The sequence below is a fragment of the Lynx rufus genome, unplaced genomic scaffold, assembly GCF_022079265.1.
Source record: "Lynx rufus isolate CCGP_SWC_20201006 ecotype Redwood Valley unplaced genomic scaffold, mLynRuf1.p SCAF_2, whole genome shotgun sequence".
NCBI classification, from domain to species: Eukaryota; Metazoa; Chordata; class Mammalia; order Carnivora; family Felidae; genus Lynx; species Lynx rufus.
In genome coordinates, this window is record NW_025814834.1 from 57,658,167 (window position 1) to 57,680,941 (window position 22,775).

The 22,775-nt window shown below is 38.1% G+C and overlaps 1 protein-coding gene across 3 annotated transcripts in view; it reads left to right on the top strand.

Moving 5' to 3' along the window:
- The first annotated feature begins 1,199 nt into the window (after positions 1-1,199).
- Positions 1,200-22,775, top strand: part of LNPK (lunapark, ER junction formation factor) — a 74,225-nt gene continuing 52,649 nt past the window's right edge. For 2 of the 3 annotated variants that reach the window (XM_047084762.1, XM_047084763.1), the window contains exons 1-5: positions 1,241-1,330; positions 7,690-7,778; positions 9,586-9,627; positions 10,641-10,828; positions 22,675-22,733. In XM_047084762.1, coding sequence (XP_046940718.1) covers positions 7,752-7,778; positions 9,586-9,627; positions 10,641-10,828; positions 22,675-22,733 — 316 coding nt within the window. In that variant the 5' untranslated portion in view covers positions 1,241-1,330; positions 7,690-7,751. Of the gene's footprint in view, positions 1,331-7,689; positions 7,783-9,168; positions 9,170-9,585; positions 9,628-10,640; positions 10,829-22,674; positions 22,734-22,775 lie in introns of all 3 variants that reach the window. The other variant, XM_047084765.1, reaches the window with a different exon arrangement.

Here is a 22,775-nt window from a genome sequence, read left to right on the forward strand (position 1 = left end):
TGTAAACCACATCTTTATCCATTCATCAGTTGATGGACATTTAGGCTCTTTCCATAATTTGGCTATTGTTGAAAGAGCTGCTATAAACATTGGGGTACAAGTGCCCCTATGCATCAGCACTCCTGTATCCCTTGGGTAAATTCCTAGCAGTGCTCTTGCTGGGTCATAGGGTAGTTCTATTTTTAATTTTTTGAGGAACCTCCACACTGATTTCCAGAGCGGCTGCACCAGTTTGCATTCCCACCACCAGTGAAAGAGGGTTCCCCTTTGGAAACATTGTTTTCAAAAGCCTATGTAACTAAAAATAAAAAAAAAAAAATCCCACGAAAATGTTTGCACAAAGGGTTAAAACATGTCACGGAGGTAAAACACTGACCAAGGCTTTGGCTTGCTTTTCTACCCTTCTCCATCGTTATCTTGTGTGGTTCAAGTATCTTTCTTTATTGGGACTTGTCATTTCCAGTTGACTAGGAAATTGCCCTTTAGCCAGTGTTTCAAATCTGAGGTGAATGCAGCCTGGGTGGTTTATTCGTGGGCCCACGTATCACGACCTGTGAAGGGAGTATGAGTTTTGAAATAGAAAACTCAGCTTCTGCCATACATGGGTTTGAAATCAACATCATGTGCCATTTGCAGCTCACCACACACGGGTGAGGTAAGCGTCCTGTCATCAAATGACCCTTTTTGACGTCCATGGGTGATAAGAGCCCCAAGCACTCCTGGAGTCTAGGCTGAATTTTCCCCACTGGCTTGGGAACTGGCCTCTTCTCAGCACTCGCACTGCTGCCGGCTGGATGACAGCTGATCTGGGACTCCTCAAGGCGGAGTCCTTTCCAGACACAGCCGTCTCCACCCTCAACCGCACTCGTCTCTCTCGCGGCCGGTCTAGGACCACCAGGACCAATTTCGGGGTTCTCCTTCTCCAGTGAGACTCGGCAGGACAGGCTTCAAGAGAATCGGGGGCAGAGGACGAGTAAGAAGTAACCGCTATTGGTAAGACTCCTAATAAATGGCAGTATACCCCTGAGACACGACGAGGAGCACCCTGCTTAGCCGCGGAAGCCACAGGGACAGGAGGCCCCCGGCCAACGGCCGGACTGGCCCGCCCCAACTGTCCGCTCGGGTCACAGTCACGTGACCGGGGAGCGGCGCGCGCCGGCCGCGGCGCCGATTGGCCGGCGGCGGAAGCGCGGGGTTTGATGGGAAGGAGTTGGCCGGGCCCATCGCTCTGTCAGTGGCGGCTGCTGCCTGCTCGGGAGGCAGGCTGCGCGGTGGCCGCCGAAGCTGGCAGACGTGGACAGAAGCGCCGGGCTTTGCCCGCTTCTTGCAGGTAGAACGCTTAAAATGAAGGCAACTGGGGGTGGCGGGCTCGGCAAAGGGGAAGCGCGCCGAGCTTTTCCCTGGGAGATACGCTCCCGGTTCCCCCGCTTGCGTCTCCCAGGCGCCCCCGCCTCATGCCAAGTGGCCTAAGAGCTCTGCGGCGGCGGCTAGTCAAACTCCCGCCGGGCTGCGCGCTAACCAACATCGCCTCCTGCTCCTCTTGATTTCCCAGCCAAGTGGCAGGGCTGACTCTGGAGTGCTAGAGACCCCTTCCCCCCACCTATCCCCGCGAAGGGGAGGTGGTTTCCCCGCCTTGTTCTCAGATTCCGGTGTGGGTGTCTGGGTTGAGTTGAGCATCGGCTCTTTGGCCCGCCTCTGTCGAGACGAAGGGTCCGAAGGTTCTACCCTAAGCTAAGCTGTCGCCTTGAGTGTTCTCTGTCTCGTTTTTTTTCTCTGAGTTGTGCGGAGGCGCCACGAATTGGACAGATTGGGAGGGACCGAAAACTGTCAGTGTCATGCTGCTCGGCCCAGCCATGTGGGCGTGGATTGTGTGCTGCTTAGAGAAGCCTCTCTACAACCGTTGTCCTTATTTGAGGGACGGTGGGCGGTGTAAGGCTGGAGGGCAGGGAGAGGTTGCGTAGGTGTCTTGGGCGCAGCGGGAGGAGAAGAGCAAATCTAAACTACATCCATAGTTTATTTCTTGGGGGTGCCTGGGTTGGGCGGAGCCTGCGACTCTTGATCTCGAGGTTATGGGTTTGGGCCCCGCATTGAGTGTGGGGATTACTTAAAAATAAACTATTTAAAGAAAATAGTTTAATTTTTTTAATAGTGGGTATGGGTATTGAGAGTTGTGATTGGTGAACTCAGTTTTGCTGATGGTGCCCTCACAGTAATAAAACTGGTGACTCATTGAATTTTCCATGTTCTGCTTTTTTCCCAGTTGGCTTCTGGTTTGTGTCAATTGTTTTCTCCTTTCTCTCTGGCTTGGGTGTCACCGTTGACAGAAATGACCCTGTTCACAGCAGTGTGTGTGCATCTGAGTGAGCTTGGCTTCAGGCATATGTTCAAACTGGCAGCGAATGCTAATCTCTTGTTCTCAGCAGCCCCCATAGTTCCATTTTAAGAGGAAGTTGATTTTGAACACGTTTTTAAAAACAAGAATGGTGCCTTTAAAATTAGAATTTTAAGTTTCTCTGTCATCTACTAAGATCAGTCCAACACTGTTAATAAAGTTACATGGTGATTATATATTAACTTGAGAGAGAATGTAAGAAGTCCTATGACTGTCAAACAGGTATGATTTAATATTAGAAACCTTTCCATATTAAATATAGTCATTTCTTGGAAGTTAGTTCAGAATGAACATCAACTTACCATGAACACCAGAATTAATCAACGTGTAGTAAAGTTACTTTTAGAGGTGTACCTCTTTACAGTAATTTTATTTTTGAGCAATAAATGTGGTGGTTTGGTATATTTCAGAATTGCCTTTAGCTAGGATATTTGAAAGTTAGAGTTCTAGAACAAATCACTCTTAAGCTTAAACTGAATAGTACAAATAGAGGTACTGTTGATGGTGACTGAATAGTTTCCACTTAGGTTTGGAAGTTGATAAATATAAAAGTTAACTTGCTTTGCTGTTAAAGGCCTGCGAGATTATTTTAATGGAAGAACCTGCAGGATATGTTGTTTTATTTTTTTAATGTTAAAGTAAATGGGAGCAAAACATTTTCAGTTAAAATACAAACTGTAACTTATTTTTCCCATTTTAAAATTATGAAAACAGATACTTTATGAGTTTAGAAAGAAAGGTGTTTGTATGAGGAGCATTGCTTTCTGATAATAGTAATAATAGTGGCTACAGTTTATTATGTGCACACTAGTTGGACACTGTGTCAGGTGATACATAATTTCATTTAATTCATACAATAATTCTGTAAAGTGTAGATATCTTCACCACTCTACAGATGTGGAAACTGAGGCTTAGAGAGTTTAATTTACCTAAGATCACGTTGCTAGTATGTGGTTGAGCCATATTTTGAATCCAGATCTTTTTTACTCCGTTATTTTTTTCATTTTATTAAAAAAATTTTTTTGAAATGTTTATTTATTTTTGGGAGAGAGAATGCCAGTGGGGAGAGGCAGAGAGAGGGGGACATAGGATCTCAAGAAGGCTCGATGCTGACAGCAGCAAGCCCAATGTGGGACTCCAACTTACAAACTAAGAGATCATGACCTGGGCCAAAGTTGGTCACTCAATCAACTGAGCCACCCAGGCACCCTTCCATTATTTAAAATAATTAATTAATTAATTATTTTTGGGGGGAGGGGGAGAGGAGCAGAGAGAGAGAGAGAGAGAGAGGGAGAGGGAGAGGGAGAGAGAGAATCCTAAGCAGGCTCCATGTTCAGTGCGGAGCCCTAGCAGGGGTCGATTCTGTGACCCTGGGATCATGATCTGAGCTGAAATTATGAGTTAGATGCTCAATTTACTGAGCCACGCCCCTACTCCATTATTTTAATATGACTTGAAGTAAGCTGAGAATTTAAGAATGACATGACCCAGGATTTTAAATTCTGACACCCAAACCTGAGTGTGAATATCAGTTAACATTGAACATTCAAAACATTGAAATAATATGGTGGGCATAATTACTTACTGGAAAACACATTAGATGCATCCAGCTCTTAAGGTCATGTCAGGTTCCACTGTGATATCAGAGTGGAAAGAGACCGTACACATTTATGGAAGAGTTCTTGGGGACAAGCCACTTGAGATTGAGCCATCTGTCCACTCAAGGGCAAACATTGATTTATGCTTCTGAAAGAAATGGTAGTTATTTGCTTCCCATGTATTTTCCATTTGTTGGAAGAGATGGATTAGGAAATAGCAATGACCACAGCAGTAAAAACAATTTATATTGAGGAATTATTTATGTGTTAGACACTGCTGTAAATGCTTTAGAATGCATTGTGTCATTCAAGCCGTTCAACATTAAAAAACATTTTTTTAATGTTTATTTTTGAGAGAGAGAGGGTGTGTGTGCCCGCACAAGTTGGGGAGGGGCAGAGAGAGAGGGGGAGACACAGAATTCGAAGCAGGCTCCATGTTCTGAGCTGTCAGCACAGAGCCGGATGTGGTGCTTGAACCCACAAACTGTGAGATTATGACCTGAGCTGAGCCAAAGTTGGTTGCTTAACCGGCTGAGCCACCCAGGTGCCCCAAGCCTTTCAACATTTAAAGAGGGTCCTTAACTATCCCTCTTTTGCAGATGAAGATACTGAGTAACTGAGACATTAAATAGCTTATTTGCCCAAGGTTTCATAGTAAATAACGGGCTACAGGAATTGGAATATGGCAAGGAGGGAAAAAGAGTTGGAAAACAGAAGAGGTATGAAACGAAAGCTATAAAGAGTTGATTTACTTAATTTTGTTATGCTTTCATATCTGATGGAAAGTACTACCATTAGTTGTGTATTATAGCAAATCAGCTTCTTTTTTTATTTTAATTTTTTTATGTTTTTATTTTATTTTTGAGAGGGAGAGGGAGTGTGAGCAGGGGGAGGGGCAGAGAGAGAGACAGAATCTGAAGCAGGATCCAGCCTCTGAGCTGTCAGCACAGAGCCTGATGCAGGGCTTGAACTCACAGACTATGAGATTATGTGAGCTGAGCTGAAGTCCGACGCTTAACCAACTGAGCCACCAAGGTGCCCCATAGTAAATCAGCTTCTTAAACAATACTGGAATTTGATAGGAAAATTGCTGGAACAATGAGGGTTGACTCATTCTTTGATTATGACCCTGAAAGCATGGATATGACATTTAATGACTATTTACCATAATGTTGTTTTCGAGGACAAATTCTAAAGCAGAATACTCTGCTTCAGAAATCTCATAGTTTATTTCATTAACACCATAACAGTTCTCCAAGCAAATAATTGATATTAATTGCAACATTATGCACATATTTCATATTATGCTTACTTAAAAAGTGATATTCAGTAAAAAAGTAAAAGCAGTGCTTGCAGACTTCTAGTATCAGTTCTGCCCCTAACTAGAGCTAGCTGCCAAAATGATTTGGCAAATCATTTAGCTTCTCTTCCATGCAGATTTAAACATTCAGATTTAATCAGATGTGGGCTACATGATCCACTGTACCAACACTGTCTCTTGTGTTTATAACTTACTTTCCACTTCAGTAGCTCTGTTTACCAGCTATTTGAGAATGTCAGAGGTGCTTTCATATATTTTATGTATAAATATTCCAATCTAATTTATATAAAGCAGACTTTATTTCTGATTTTGTGTTACTGGGAATAACTAGTTTCTTCATAAAAAGCCAAAACTAAAATACTGTGTCTGGCTCTGCTACTTAGTATTTTTGGGACCAAATTACTTTACTTCCCTAGCCTCAGTTTCCAACATTTGTAAAATGGGATGATAGTAGTATCTAAATAATAAAAGTCATGTAAGGCGTTTGCTTTAGGGTTTCCTAGAGAAATAGCAGTACTTACCAAATATTTAACTGGTATCTTTATAGTTGTCATTACTTTTTTTTTCAATGTTATTTTAAAGAATTATTTATTTTTAAGTAAACCCTACCCCCAACATGGGGCTCAAACTCATGACCCCAAGATCAGGAGTCCCATGCTCTACCAACTGAGCCAGCAGACACCCCTGTGATTACTTTTAAGTATTAAAAATCCTGACTTGTGATGGCTACAAACTTAACTTGGAGGCATATAATTGTTAGAAACCAAAACGTGTAGACCAGTTGTGTGCAAAACACTGTGCTTGACAGCATACAATTAATTCCTGAATAGTAGAGAATTACTATATACTTTGAAAATACCAAGTTAAGTGGCTCATGTAAATCCACCCCCACCCCATCACCTTTCTTAGTATTTTTAGCATCTTCAGAAGGTTTTGAGATCTATTTAATGTTTTAACTGAGAAATGTATACTTTTATTCATTAAAGTTCCAGGATTTCCTAAAACTGCACTTTAGAAATTTGAATACTTAGTTAATATTGAAGGATTAATAATATTTAGGTTGCAACTTAAATGTGGCGGATAACATTCATTATATTTATAAACACCAGAAAATTTCAGGACAGATTATTGGTATATCTGGTACTAGAAATCGCTTTGTAAGTGAAAGTATTTCATAATTAGGCTCTTTGTTACTTCTCTACCCAAGAAAGTCCAAGATGGGTATGCATTATGCTAATTCCAGCCTATAAATAGTGTAGCAGAGTGAATGTATTTACTTGGTACTGGTATTATTTTGTGATTACATTAATGGTTTTAAAAAATGTAAGAATTATGGCCTAACTTTTTTTGTGTGTGGAAATGAAGTAGTTTTATACATTGGCAGTATATAACTACACCTGGTAAAAGTGTGTAAATTTGAAAGTATGTTTTCACTCTTTCAACTTAAAAGAGTAAAAACTTATATAATTATTGACTGGTAAATTGATTTAGAACCTAAGATTGCTGATACATTTTTATCCATATGGTAATATTATAATACATTTGAGAATACTAGAAAAATGACTGAAATAAGGACATTAGATATACACTAACTGACATGAAGGTCAACTGACTTGAGGGACTTAGACCCAGTTTCAGAGAGAAATGTTTATTTGGGTGTTGGAACAGTAGTGAACAGACCAGAAGTCTGAAGATAGAGTGGTTTTGAATCATGTGTCTTCTGAGCTATTGGGAAAATTGCTGAATGTCTTTTCACTTAATTTTCTTATCTGTAAAATGGTAGTAAGGAAGGCTATCCTGTGAAAAGTGGTGGTATAGTAAGTCTAGTTTACAGAAAATAAAATTAAAGCTCCAGAAGCAATAAATGATTTGCTCAAGGTCACAGGTAGTTCTGTAATCCTTATTTTCTTATTCAAAATCCAGTTGGCTTTCTGTTATTACTTGTAAAATAATGTTGTGCTAAACATTGTAAAATGCTAATTCCAAATAACTAGTTTAGTTGGTAGGTAGCTGAATGATAGAGATATTGTATTTAAGCGTGTGGAATGAAAGTAGTTTAATAAAACTTTTCTTACAACATTAGGGGATCTACTGTAAACAACAGCAAATTGCAAAGTAGTATGAATATACGCTGCTAAAATGTGCCATTTAAAAGCCTTTTCAGCTTATTTTTACTTTTAAATATGTCCTGATTTGGAAGAAGGGATTTCTTGAAGGGTAGACTATCCCAAGGCTCTCTAAATTAAAATTCCACATAAGTGGAGTTCAGAGAAATTAGTATTGTATGTTATTTTTTGGCAGTATTGCAACATCTATATTTTATAGTGGGTATGCTGTGTGTTTAACCTAAAAATTTTAAATACTTGCTTTTTTTCTAGCTGTGAATTCCTTTGGACAATTGATGATATTTATCATTGTGCCCAGTTTCTAAAAATAAAAGATGGGTGGATTATTTTCTCGATGGAAGGTAAGTTGTTTTTCTTTATGGCCAGTTCTTAGTCTAATATAAAGTGTCACATAAGCCTATTTGTAAAAGTCTCCTTTGTAGTATAGACTTGAGTAAAGCTTGATATTGTCCCTAATTCTATTTAATTTTCTTCCTTTTCTTATGAATTAGAAGAATTATAGTTCTTATGAATTATATTTGGACTTTAATAGTTCTGCTTGCCATGTAGGTATGTAATGCCTCTGTTTAAAATAATTGTTTCACTTTGACTTATGAATTATTTTTGTTTATTCATTCACGTGAAAATAGCTATCTTTTCTAGCTTTTTTCCCTTATATTGCCTGCATTTCAATCTTATTTGAAAAATAGTTGAAACTATTATTATTGTTGAAATGGTTGAAATTATAGTTGTATGCTATACAATACCTGATTTTACAGGCTATCTCTTTTTGCTTAAAGCTTGTCATAAATATTTGCTGAAGTTATACTAGATATACTTTTAGGAATTAGAGGCTTAAAACAAAATTTCAAATGTAGTTTGATGTTATTGGTTAAGGCTTTAGAGGAAGTATCTCCAATTTAGTACTATAAAATATAAAATATATTAATATATGCTCTTTTCTAATATGAGAGGAGATAATGTAATCTCAGACAAACTACTTTGCTTATTTTTAATTCCTTTTTAGTATAATAATGGAGCCTAGAAATGCTTGGTATACTAGTTTTTGGACTGTTACTGGAACTGCTTTGTTTTGGTATTCCATGGACTCCTTGCTCTTTCCTTTAAAATTTTTTTTTTTTTCAACGTTTATTTATTTTTGGGACAGAGAGAGACAGAGCATGAACGGGGGAGGGGCAGAGAGAGAGGGAGACACAGAATCTGAAACAGGCTCCAGGCTCCGAGCCATCAGCCCAGAGCCTGACGCGGGGCTCGAACTCACGGACCGCGAGATCGTGACCTGGCTGAAGTCGGACGCTTAACCGACAGCGCCACCCAGGCGCCCCTTTTGCTCTTTCCTTTAAAACTCTGTTACAGTTCTGCTTGAGGATCAAATTTGCCTATTGTTTCTTTGTCTTTGTTAGGTTAAATCATATGAAATTACCAATATTCAACAGTTTTGACTTACATAAAAAGCAATTTCATATGGTTCAACCTAATGTTAACAACTCTTATGGGAACTGCAATGAATTGATATTCATTATCCTCCTATATTATTGAGTACATAATTGGTAAATGGTTTCACAAGTGTTGTATGAGACATTTTGGCTGGTTTTTATTCGGGGTGTATAAAAAATATTTTTAACAAACAAGCTCTGCTATAATGAAGTATTCTTAGGTGCCTTTTTAAAATCTAATCTTCAGAAATGTAGGAATTCAGAATGAAGGTAGCCTATTGATTTTGACTTCCAGAGTCCTAAATGAACTTTTAGCAATAGTAAATCAGACCGTCTTTAATCTTGAGTTTTTTAATGTAGGAGTTCTTTTGAATAATCATGTCTAAGAAAATTTTTCTTGGAGGAGAATTTCTTTTTCTCTATAAAAGTGTGTTCTGGGATTAAGACTGGTAAAAAATGAACTGTCAGAGTTGAAAGTACTCAGGCTAAAAAGTCAAGTAGGAAAATGCTTGTTTCTTTAATCTTACGTAGTTCTCTTTATAATTTTTATTTAAATCTAAATGTTATTTATAAATAAATAGGAGTATACATTGTTTAACAATATTTGAAAAAGCTTAATTTTGAATTAAAATGTTCTTTTTTGATTTTATAAATCAAAATGTATCTAAGTTTGCAATAACAAGTTTTAATGTCTCATCTGTTTTTATAACAGACAAAACCGTCAACTGTAGAAGTTCTGGAAAATATAGATAAGGTATGTTTTTTAGCTCTGGGGTGTTTTAATTCATTTTAGGTATTACATAAATATTATAGTATATGTGTAGTATTTTGGAGACTGGATCTGGTTTGGGAATTAGAGATGATATAGAGTAAGCCTGAAGACTTTAATGTTACATTATTTCAAAAAAATTCAGAGTGAATCAGTGACTTAAGAAGCCTGTGTCAATAGAACCTGTTAGAATGGAATTAGATGCATAGCATGGCATAAATCAATGTTACAGATAGGATAAAGTAGATTATAAGATGGTCTGCAACAATTTTTATCAGTACACAAACCTCACAGCTTCTTTTACTTTCTATTATCAAAAATGGTTATTCCTTAGGAATATTAAGAGTGATGAATAGATTGAAAGAATCTAGTATGGGTCACTGTTTTAATTTTTATTAATTCCTTTTTTTTTTTTTTATTTCATTTATTTATTTTGAGAGAGACAGAGACAGCCCAGGTGGGCGAAGGGCAGAGAGAGAGGGAGACAGAGAATCCCAAGCAGGCTCCACACTGTCATCACGGAGCCTGACATGGAGCTTGAACTCACGAAACTGTGAGATCATGACTTGAGCCGAAACCAAGAGTCGGATGCTTAACCAGCTGAGCCACCCAGGCACCCCAGTTTTTATTCATTCTTTCTTTATATAGCCAGATTTTTGTAGACCTTATAAAAGGAGAATTATTATTTGTTTAGTTTAATAAATACTATTTATTGATGTCAATTTCATGCTTGATCTTTGCTAATTTGGTAGGTTAAAAACAGTATCTTAATTTTGCATTTAAGAGTAACTTGTCAGACTAGGCATTTCATGTTTTTAGCCTCATTTAAAATTTTCTTTTTAATATGTTCTATTTAAAAATATTAAGGTATTATATTTCATTGACTTTTAAGAATTATTTCTTTATAACCTCTCTATACTGTTAAAATTTTTTGTTAACATTTTGATTATGAAATTTGAGATTCGCTTCAATAATATAGAATAATTCTCTCTTAACAGGAAATTCAAGCATTGGAAGAATTTAGGGAAAAAAATCAGAGATTACAAAAATTATGGGTTGGAAGATTAATTCTCTACTCTTCAATTCTCTATCTGTTTACATGTTTAATTGTATACTTGTGGTATCTTCCTGATGAATTTACAGCAAGACTTGCCATGACACTTCCATTTTTTGCTTTCCCATTGATGTAAGTAAATTGTTCTTTTAGTTGACTTTTCCTCTTTTTGACCAGATGGTTTAAATATATTAAGTCTCTCTTTAGTATGAAATAATAATGTCTCAGTTTGAGTAAATTTGTTTGTTTGTTTTTCATTTTGAAAAGTATTTCTTTAAAAAAGTAAACCAACTGTTTTAAACCTTAATTTACAATTCAGCATATCTGAGGAATCTAACTCAGTGACGTTAGTAATAATGACTCTAGGTGGGAATCTTTTGTGATTCTCTAATAGATGATCATGCTTCCCTAGGGTAATAGGGCATAGAGTGGACATCTCAGATTGTGGGTAGTGGTAAGTGAGGGAGGGTTTGTAAAATAAAAAGAACAACTGACCCAGTAATTCCGAATATATTCCATTCATCCTATCTCTCTTCCCCTGTCTTAGTCACTGCTATAAAGCAATTGACCCTTATTATAGAAATATTTTATAATATAGGCCTTTACTGAAAGTGTGTAATGATTGAATTTTGAGACAATTGAATAAAAAATTGGTACCAATTCTTGGTATTTATGGGTACCAATTTTGTAGGTATTAGATTATAATGGTGTATGGTATACAAAAATACAAAACCTTTGACTATAGATTTTAGACTACATATATCAATTAGTAAGTATGATGAATATCCTAAAGAGAAGTGTCACATGCTGTGGAAACACTTAACAGAGACCCTAACCCAGTCTGGGATGGAGATGGGGGTCAGGGAAGAGCCTTTGTATTCATTTTCTATTGTTGCCACCAATTTAGCAGCTTAGAGCAACACCCATCTATTGTATCACAGTTTGTGTAGATGCAGGTGGCTTGACTGGGTTCTCTGCTTAGAGTCTTGCAGGCCTAAATCAAAGTAATCAATCAGCTGGACCGGGATCTTATTTGGAGTCTCTGTGGGGAGAATCTTCAAGGTCTAGTCAGGTTGTTTGCTGACTTGTGCTGTATCTCTCTGACTTCCAATTTTGCCCTCAGAGAAAGCTTTGTCTTTAAGGGTTTAACTGATTATATTAGACCCACCAGGATAATCCAGGATAATCTCTCTTGCTTAAAATCTGAGTAATACTTAATTATATTTGCAAAGTCCCTTCACAGCAGTACCTAGATTACTGTTTGATTGTATAAGTGGAGGATGGAAATCTTGGGGAGGGAGAGAGATAGTTTTAGAACTCTGCTTACCATAGCCTCCCTGAAAAGTGATCTTTGAGTTTGAGATGCAAAGAATGATTATGTGTATTAAGGGTGGTGTGACAGGGGAGTGGATAGTCTGTTAGGGAGAAGGAACAGCATATATAAAGACCCTGAGGTGGATAGACTGTGGAAGGTTTAAAGAATTGAAAGAAGGGGCGCCTGGGTGGCGCAGTCGGTTAAGCGTCCGACTTCAGCCAGGTCACGATCTCGCGGTCCGTGAGTTCGAGCCCCGCGTCAGGCTCTGGGCTGATGGCTCGGAGCCTGGAGCCTGTTTCCGATTCTGTGTCTCCCTCTCTCTCTGCCCCTCCCCCGTTCATGCTCTGTCTCTCTCTGTCCCAAAAATAAATAAAAAACGTTGAAAAAAAAAAAAAAAGAATTGAAAGAAGGCCAAAGACTGGATTATAGGGAAAGTCTGGATAGTTAGGCAAGGGATATTTCTTAAGGGCTTCATAGGCCATGATAATGACTTTAGGACTTAATCTAGGAGTAATAGGAAGTCATTGAAGATTTTTAAGAAGGGATATGGATAAGGGAAGATCTTTATAGGAAGAGAACAGAAAATACAAAGGCTGTGTAATGGAAGAGAGCATGACTTATTTGAGGGTCTGTGATGGAGAGGGTGATAGGAAGTATGCTTGCAGAATCAGATAGGTTCTGGATCATGGGAGGGTTCTGGTGCTAGGAGTTTGAATTTCCTTTTGGGTGAAATGGGAAGCTTGTAAAGGTTTTAGTGGAAGAATGGCATGATGAGATTTAAGTTAAGAGGCTCATGTGTGCTGCCTGTGGAGATTGAGTAGAGGAGGACAAGGATAGAAACAGATCAGCTAGGGTGCTGTTATAGGAGTTTAATCTAAAAATCCATCTGGATTGGGACATCCCAGTGGCAGTGGAGATGAATAGATGACTTAGCAGTGTTTCAGAAGTAAAACTGAGACAACTTGATGGGAGGAAATGGAAGGTAATGGAAAAGGAGGAGTCGGTGATATTTAGGTTTTTTGGTGGGTGTAGGATCTCTTTCTGTGGGACTGCTGTAGTAAAAAAAAATTTGTTTAGTCTGTAGTGCAGGACATAATTTCAAATTGGAACTCCGGGAGATCATAAAATTTTAGCTTTTATATGTAGATAAAAGAGTAAAAAATTGAGTGCATGCATATTATGAAATAACATTTCTGCCATTTTCTTTATTTTCTTTCTCTTTTGAAATCTTTTGGAATGCTTCTTATCCCAGGTATAGTAGTGGATTTTATAATGCTGAGCCCCCTTCCCTCGTTCCTTTCTAGTTTTTCATTAAAAGAGGGGAGAAAAGAAATTTAGAAAGGGAATAGATGTGATGTTTACTTGATTGAAACATCTTTAAAAAACTTAAAAGAACTCACTTGAGGGCCACCTGGGTGGTGGCCACCCGGTTGGTGAGTTCTTGCCCTGAATGGGGCTCTGTACTGATATTGTGGAGCCTGCTTGGGATTCTCTTTCCCTCCCTCCCTCTCTCTCTCTCTTTCTCTCTCTCTCTGTCTCTGTCTCTCCCTCTCCCTCTCTCCCTCCCTCCCTGTCTCCCTCCTCCCGCCTTGCATATGTGCATGGGCTCTCTCTCTCTCTCTCAAAAATATATAAATAAACTTAACCCCCCCCAACCCACTTCACTTGACATCCATTACTATATAAAAATAGATTTTTTTTTAATTATGAAAGATTTGTATCTAGTTGCAAAAGAATGACAGGGAACTTTACTGTGCTAATTCTAATGGCTGTTCACAAATTGTGATCTACTGGATCTGCTACTATGCTGCGGAAGACTTTTTTTTTTTTTTTTGGCAAATAAATCATATACTAATTGTTCATAAAAGTAGAAAAACTTAATTTCTTTAAAAATGTTTATTTCTTCAGTTTGATCTTTCTACTCTTTTGAGTATGAGGCTCTGTTGTCCTTACTGTGACCTTCTGCCTGTTCTGCATCACCTGCATCTAGTGTTTCTTGGTTTGTTAAGCTTCAGAGCCATTTCTCACTTTGTCTCATTCACATCTGTGACCTGGTTCTCAACTGCTGCAGCTTCTGTTTCACTGAGCTCTTCACTCTTGGAAGCATAGACCAGTTATCAAACAAAGAATAGAATTGTCCTTCTGATTGATGGCAATCAAAAAAGCATGAAATAAAATACAACAACGTGAAAGTGGGTGCTGTGGTATAAAGAGAGAAGACTTACCACGGGACATTTTCTTTCATGTGAGCTATTGCCTGAGCTTATTCCTGGACTGTTTTCCTTTGGAAACAAAAGTTTTGAGGTCTGGACCAGGGTTTACTTAAAGAAATGGAGGCAGAATTAGTAATAAAATGTATCTTTTTACTTATCACAGTCTACACTGATTATAAAGCTTAGCAATCTACCTGATATTGCAAAAAGTGACTCACTTCTGCGTTCCAAATTTCCCAAATGCTTTTACTGGACAGAACGGTCATGGATTCAGGAATGAGCATATATTGCATAATCATAACTACCTTAAAGTTATCTTTTATGATAGAATGTCAGTACTCTGTATAAGATGCTTTGATGTTTTATTATATCTTCTTTTCAGGATGTAATAGGGAGGAGCTTGGGATGATTCCCAACCTGTTATTTTTCTGCCTTTCAGATTCAATAGTATATTTATATCCCTAATCTTTTCAACTATTACTGAAACAAATTATAATCTAAATGCTGAATTTGTTTCATTGGAGTCATTATGGCTATCGTCCAATATGAGGGAAGGTTTAGATTGCAGTTTAAATTTTATATTTCTTGCTTATGCTGGCAGATATGCATTACCTTGGGAATTGGTTCATTTTCTAAGAGTGAACAGCCATTAAACTTTGTCTCTATCCTTAACTAACTCTACAGGCAGTCTTAGACTTTTACTCCTAGTTACCTTATTCTTCCAGATTATAACTTCCTAGAAATTTCATTCTCTATAAGATCATTTCAGAGGCTTATTAGCATAAAACTTGACCTTCCCAGAGGATTTAGCTATATTTTCTTCCTCCCTCCCCCCTCCCTCCCTCTTTCTTTTCTTTTTCTTTCTTTCTTTCTTTCTTTCTTTCTTTCTTTCTTTCTTTCTTTCCTTTCTTTTCTTTTCTTTCTTTCTTTCTTTTCTTGGAGAGTGTGCACCTGCATGAGTTGGGAAGTGGGTGGGAGGGTGGGGGAGAGAGAAAGAATTTCAAGCAGGCTCTTCTGCTCAACATGGAGCCCAACGTAGAGCTTGATCCCACAACCCTGGGATCATGACCTGAGCTGAAATCAAGAGTTGGACCCTCAAGGAAAAAAAAAAAAAAGTTGGATGCTCAATTGACTGAGCCACCTAGGAGCCCCAGCTATATTTTCCTTCTGTTTTTGTTTGTTTGTTTGTTTTTAATTCCTCTTAAAATGGAGCTATGGGGGGAAAAGTTAAGCAAAGGACCTGAAGAAGGTGGTCTTGTCCCTATTTTTTATGTTTTTTTTTTTTTCCTACTTAAATCTAAAGTCATTTGAGGATAGGACTTTGATCTTATACAGTTTTTAACACCTTCTTCTCACTCCCCCTCCTCTCTCACCCCCTCCTCCCAACTCTGATAAAAGATACTTCCTCAATCCAGCAGGAGGGTTGGCAAGCATAATTTGTAGCCTTAAAAAAAATTTTTTTTAACGTTTATTCATTTTTGAGAGAGAGAGAGAGAGAGAGAGAGAGAGAGAGAGAGAGAGAGAGAGAGAGTGTGAGTGGGGGAGGGGCAGAGAGAGAGAGAAGGAGACACAGAATCCAAAGCAGGCTCTAGGCTCTGAGCTGTCAGCACATAGCCAGATGTGGGGCTCCAACTCATGAACCCTGAGATCATGACCTGAGCTGAAGTCATCCCAGCTGAGCCACCCTGGTGCTCCATAATTTGTAGCCTTTTGAGGAAAGTTTAACATTTCTTTCATGGTGATCTTATGAGAATACAAAGTATCTCTATACTTTGGAATCAACTATAGTTGGCTCTTAAAGGAGAAGGTTTCTGTGAACATCTGTTGATATTTACTCAAGGAGAATCTTTACTAGGAGGTTTTGGTAGGTAAGAAATCATTTTGCAAGCATCCCTTTTGCAATTGATAGATATTTGAATATTGATAGTTATTCACTTGGTAGATTTTTGTATTTAAAGAATTATGTACAGAGACATAATTAAGAGATCTTACTCTTTAATGGGAAGATTTAGTATTGTTATGAGATCAGTTCTCCCTAAATTAATCTAAAAATGTGTGATCACATTAAAAATACCAACAGTACTTTATTTTTTTTTATTTTTTTTTTAACGTTTATTTATTTTTGAGACAGAGAGAGACAGAGCATGAATGGGGGAGGGTCAGAGAGAGGGAGACACAGAATCTGAAACAGGCTCCAGGCTCTGAGCTGTCAGCACAGAGCCCGATGCGGGGCTCGAACTCACGGACTGCGAGATAATGACCTGAGCCAAAGTCGGCCGCTCAACCGACTGAGCCACCCAGGCACCCCACCAACAGTACTTTAAAGGTCTTGGCACACTCATTCCATACTTTTGAATGGAAAAATAAACACATAGAATAGTCCTGATAATCCTAAAAAAGGAGAGGAATGAGAAGCAGAGGTCTACCAGGCATCAGATGTATTATAAAACTTCATTGATTAAAGGTTTGCTATAGTATATAATTAAATAATATATACATTAATTAAAAGTTTTTACTTATTTTTAAAGTTTTTTTAAATTATTTATTTATTTTTATTTTAGAGAGCACTAGCAGGGGAGAGGGGCAGAGTGAGAGAGAGAGAGAAAGTGTGCAAGCAGGTCCCATGCATCCGTTACCCAGACTTCCCCAGTGGTAACATCTTGTATGAGTACAGTAAAATATCACAACCAGGAAACTGACATTGATTCAATTCACAGAGCCTATCAGATTTTGCCAGTTTTACACGCACTCTTTTGTGTGTGTTTTACATTTCTATGTAGTTTTATCATGTGTAGCTTCATGTCCCTGCCCCACAGTTCAGATCCAGAACGGTTCTAAAACCACAAAGCTGGGAGCACTTGGCTGGCTCAGTTGGTGGAGCATGTGGCTGTTGATCTCAGGATTGTGAGTTCGAGCCCCATGTTGGGTGTAGAGATTACTTAAAAAAACAAATTGAAAAAAAAAAAAACAAAACAAGACCACGAGGCTCCTTTTTGCTACCCCTTTGTAGTCATACCAACTCTCCTCTACCTGCCTCCTTCTTAATCCTTGCCACCCACTAATCTGTTTTATATCTCTATAATTTTGTTATTTCAAGAATTATAAAATGAGATCATGTAGCATATAACCTTTTGAAACTGGCCTTTTTCTTTTTTATCTAGCATATTCTTGAGACCCATTCAAGATGTTAAGTGTATCAATGGTTTCTTTTTTATTGTTGAGTTGTATTCCATGGTAATGACATACCACGGTTGTTTATCCATACACTTGTTGAGGGACATTTGGGTAGCTTCCAGTTTTTGGCTATTACAAATAAAGCTTCTATGAACATTTGTATATAGGCATTAGAACATAAGTTTTCATTTCTTTGGGGTATATGTCCAAGAGTGTAATTTCTGGGGCATATGGTAAATACATGTTTAGTTTTATAAGAAACTGATAAATGTTTTTTTCAGAGGAGATGTACCATTTTACATTTCCACTGGTTACATATAAATGATCTAGTTTCGGGTGATAGGCATTGAGGAGGGAACTTGTTGGGATGAGCACTAGGTGTTGTATGTAAGCCAATTGGACAATAAATTATATTAAAAAATGATCTAGTTTCTCTGCATCTTTGCCAGCATTTCATATTTCACTATTTTCTATTCTGATCATTCTGATGGGTACGTAGTGATATTTCATTGTGGTTTTAATTCACATTTCACCAATGGCTAATGATGTCAAACTTCTTTTCATGTGTTTACTTGCCATTTATATCTCCTTTTCTGTGAAATATCTGTTCATGTCTTCTATTTTTCTGATTGGATTATTGGTCTTTTTGCTGTTGAGTTCTGAGAACTCTTTATTTTTTTTTAATGTTTATTCATTTTTGAGGAACAGAGAGAGAGAGAGAGAGAGCGCGCGAGAAAGCACGTGCATGGGGGAGGGGCATAGAAAGAAAAGGAGACACAGGAGCCAAAGCAGGCCCTAGGCTCTGAGCTGTCAGCACAGAGCTGGATGCGGGGCTCGAACCAGGCTCACGAACCACGAGATCTTGACCTGAGTTGAAGTCTGATGCCTAACTGACTGAGCCACCCAGGCACCCCGAGAATTCTTTATATATTGTAGATGTAAGTTATTTGTTGGACATATGGTTTGCAAATATTTTTTCCCAGTCTGTAGTTTGTCTTTTTGTTCTCTTAATAGGGTTTTTGCAGAGTAAAATTTATTAATTTTTCTTTTTATGGGTTGTGCTTTTGTTATCAAGAACCCTTCCCTGGCTATAGATTCTGAAGATTTTCTTATTTTTTTTCTATGTTTTTTTTCTTCTAACATTTCACATTTAAGTTCATAAGTCATTTTGAGTTAATTTTTATATGAGGTGTGAGGTTCATGTTGAGATTCTTTTCTTCTTTCTTTCATTTTGCACATGGGTGCTCAGTTGCTCTAGCCCCTTTTTGTTGGAAAGGAATTGCATCATATTTAACACTATGAAATGATCTTTTTCTGGTTTAAGCCTTTTTTGGGGGGGTCTTGAATTCAACCTTGTGGGGTATTAAGATACAACTCTTGTATTGTTTGTATTTGCCTAGTATACTTTTGCTCTTTGTTTTATTATCTTCAGCTTTCAAAAACTCTTAATTTTAGATTTTAGTTTATGTTATGGAGTTGGGTTTTGTTTTTATGCTCCAGTCTGAAAGTCTTTTGCTCTGGTGAGTTTAGCTCATTTACATTTATTAAGAGGAAAGATGTTGGCCTAGGTTTTGAAACATAACTTTGTATTTTGCTTTTGTGTTTTTTTTAACTTAAAAATAAATTTCTAACTATGTGGTATGTTTATTTTTGCCCAGTTATTTGTAGAAGGTTGTATGAGTATGGGGGCATGTCCTCCTACATTCCAGGCTATCTAGAATTTTCCTTACGATCCAGGATTTAATGTGCTAATTTGCTCAGCTTTTATTTTTCCCAGCCAATAGGGTTAGGCAACTGTATATTTTTTCCTAATACAAAACTTCTTTTCTACCCTGCTGCCATAGAAACAAAGTTCTTTGTAAACAGGGCACTTCTAATTTTTTTTTTTTTTTAACATTTATTCATTTTTGAGAGACACAGTGTGAGCAGTGGAGGGACAGAGAGAGAGGAAGACACAGAATCTGAAGCAGGCTCCAGGCTCTGAGCTGTCAGCACAGAGCCCAACACAGGGCTCGAACTGACAGACTGCGAGGTCATGACCTGAGCCAAAATCAAGAATCAGAGGCTTAACTGACTGCCTCTGTAAACAGGGCATTTCTGAATGATTTCTCTTTAAGCTCTCTGCCTTCTCTGTTTCACTGCTGGAGCCAGATGGAGGAGTTTCTGCCTATGTAGCATGCGTTTCTTACTCCTTTCTTTCTTTCTTTTTTGGAGAGAGTGTGTAAGTGGGGAAGGGCAGAGAGAGAGAGGGAGAGAGAATCCCAACTGAGCCACCCAGGCGCTTCTATCTTATTCTTGTTATAAACATGGGGTTTAGGCTTTTACACTTTGAGAAGTTCGTCTTGCTCCCTCTTTGTGAGATAAGCAGTTTTCCTTCTCAGCTTGCACTCTTAATCTTCATGATCTCCATGGGTTTTGGAGTTGGGTTTAGCTATATCTTAATTTTACCAGAACAAGAATTTGCGTGTTTTCTTTAAAATTTTTTAAATGTTTATTTATTTTTGAAGGAAAGAGAGACAGTGAGCAGGGGAGAGGCAGAGAGAGAGGGAGACTCAGAATCCAAAATGGGTTCCAGGCTCTGAGCTGTCAGCACAGAGCCGGACATGGGGCTCGAACCCACAAACCACGAGATCATGACCTGAGATAAAGTCGGACACTTAACTGACTGAGCCACCCAGGCGCCCCAAGAATTTGTGTTTTATTCTCCTTGTTGTTTGGAGTATTTCTAAGGAGAGAAGAGGGAAAGGGAAATTATGCCACTATTCTCTAAGTAGGAGTCAGTAGTAAAAAAATTTTTTTTTTTTTTTTAACGTTTATTTTATTTTTGGGACAGAGAGAGACAGAGCATGAATGGGGGAGGGGCAGAGAGAGAGGGAGACACAGAATCGGAAACAGGCTCCAGGCTCCGAGCCATCAGCCCAGAGCCCGACGCGGGGCTCGAGCTCACGGAGCGTGAGATCGTGACCTGGCTGAAGTCGGACGCTTAACTGACTGCGCCACCCAGGTGCCCCAAAAAATCTTTAGTATCATCACAAAATATGTTGCTTTGTTTTCATAAGTTGTATCTAATTATTAGGAGAGCAAAAACCTTTATTGTTTTATAGATTTTTGAAGTACCTTATTGTTTTTTCTAAATTTCATTTTAAAAATACAAAAGAATTTCATTTAATTTAGCCTTAAAGGTAAACTATGTGTTCTACCTTTTCAAGTCTTGAAGGAAATGTATTGTTTGATAGTTCATTTTCTCCAGCAACAGTTCTGACAAAAACCAAAAGGAGAATCTATGGTCCACAAAGGGGGATTACTGAGTTTTATTTTGAGGTAAAGAAATACATTTCAATTCTTACAGTTTTTACACTTTGAAAATTATGTACGCTTTTTCAAAATACCCATTTAAGAAAATTTACTGATTTCTTCAGAATTCTGTCACTATCTCTGCCATTCCTTGTCCTGTGTTCTGTTTTCCTATCTTTTTTTTTTTTCCCTATATCATCTCTCTGCTGGCACTGTTTCAGTGGGTTTGTAATGGAGAAATAGTATGAGAGTTTTCTGTTGTAGAATACTTGAAGATTGTGAAAAGTACGTTTAACTTCTCCTCTTCCTCCCCTCCCCTCCCCTCCCCTCTCCTTCCCTTCCCTTCCCTTCCCTTCCCTTCCCTTCCCTTCCCTTCCCTTCCCTTCCCTTCCCTTCCCTTCCCTTCCCTTCCCTTCCCTTCCCTTCTCCTTTCCCTTCTCCTCTCCCTTCATTTTTATGATATAAACAACTACCCAAGTATGAAAAAAAAAAGACACCGAGCATTGTCAATAATGTCTTTTTTCGTACTTACGTAGTTGTCTGTATCATAAAAATGAACCAGCACAATATAAAAAGCATGTATTGGTTATCTATTGCAGTGATAAATTTTCTTAGAACTTAGTAGCCTAAAACTACAAATGTTTATTATCTCTCACAGTTCCTGAGGGGTAGGGATGTGGGAGCAGATTACTTGGGTGGTTCTAGCTCGGGGTCTTTATTCATGTATAAATTGCAGTTAAGCTGTTGGCTGGAGCTGCAGTTACCTCAAGGCTTAACTAAGGCTGGAAAATTTACTTCTAAGCTCAACACACGTAGTTGTTGGCAGGCCTCATCTCTTTGCTGGCTATTTGCCACAGACCTCTATTTTTTGCCACATGGGCCTTTCCGTAGCCCTGAATTTCCTCATACCATACCAGCTGGCTTCTCTTAGAGCAAGTAATCCAAGAGAGAGAAAGATGGGGAGTGGAAGAGGAGGCCTAACGTGGAAGCTGCAGTCCTTTATAACCTAATCTTGAAGTGACATACTGTCACTTCCACCATATTCTATTAGTTACACAGAACAACACTGATCAGAGAGGACTACATAAAGGTGTGGCTACCAGGAGACAGGGTTCACTGGTGACTTACCTTGCAGGCGAACTCCCAGGAATAGCAATGATCTATTTCAGAGTGAAGAGGTCACAGTAAATCCAGATACAATGTATTTTTTTTATGAAATTGTGAATAATGTTTATATGCTTATTCTGCCATGTTCCATGGAGAAAGAGGTATTTTGCTATATTTACATTGAATTTAAGAGATGATCTTAGCAAGTTTGTGATTAGTATCATTCTTTGATTCCCTTTTAATATCATCTGAGGTCTTATTCTAATGTAAGTCCTAAAGAATTCTCCTCATAAAATCTTTGAAAGGAGGTGTCTAGCCAAGTTTACTTATCAAATATTTATTTGAAGGTAAGTTTTCTTTTTCTTTCAGATAGCTTATTCTGTTTAGTAGAGAAGATCCTTCCAATGTGAAATAATAGAGGAGGAGCAACAACTTACATTTGTACAGTGTGCTGGAGTTTGTAAAACGTGCTTTTCCCTCAGTACCTGGGAATGGACAAATTTTGGGGGTTGATACTTACTTAAGAAGAAGAAATCTATAATTTGTTTTCTTTTGGGGACTTCATAAACCTCTTTGAGAGTGATGAACACAATGGTCTCTCCAGAGGGATACACTTATGCACACAAAGGTAATTTCACAATTTTGGGGCATCCTCAGAAGGTGCATGGATTTTAGATTGAGAACTCCTTCTTTGAAAGCAGAGGTAGACCTTTGATGGTCTCTGAAAGAAAGGAGTACTTTCTGGTTTTCAAAATAGAAAGGGAAGCAATATATTGAACTCTAATTGGAAATGTATATTTCTTTTCATTTTATAAGGCTTTTAATTTACTTATCCTAATGATGGTTTTTCTTTCTGAATTTTGCTTCCTCCGTAGCATCTGGAGCATAAGAACAGTACTTATTTTCTTCTTTTCCAAGAGAACAGAAAGAAATAGTAAGTTTAATTTGTATATTTTTATAAATACATTACAAAAAA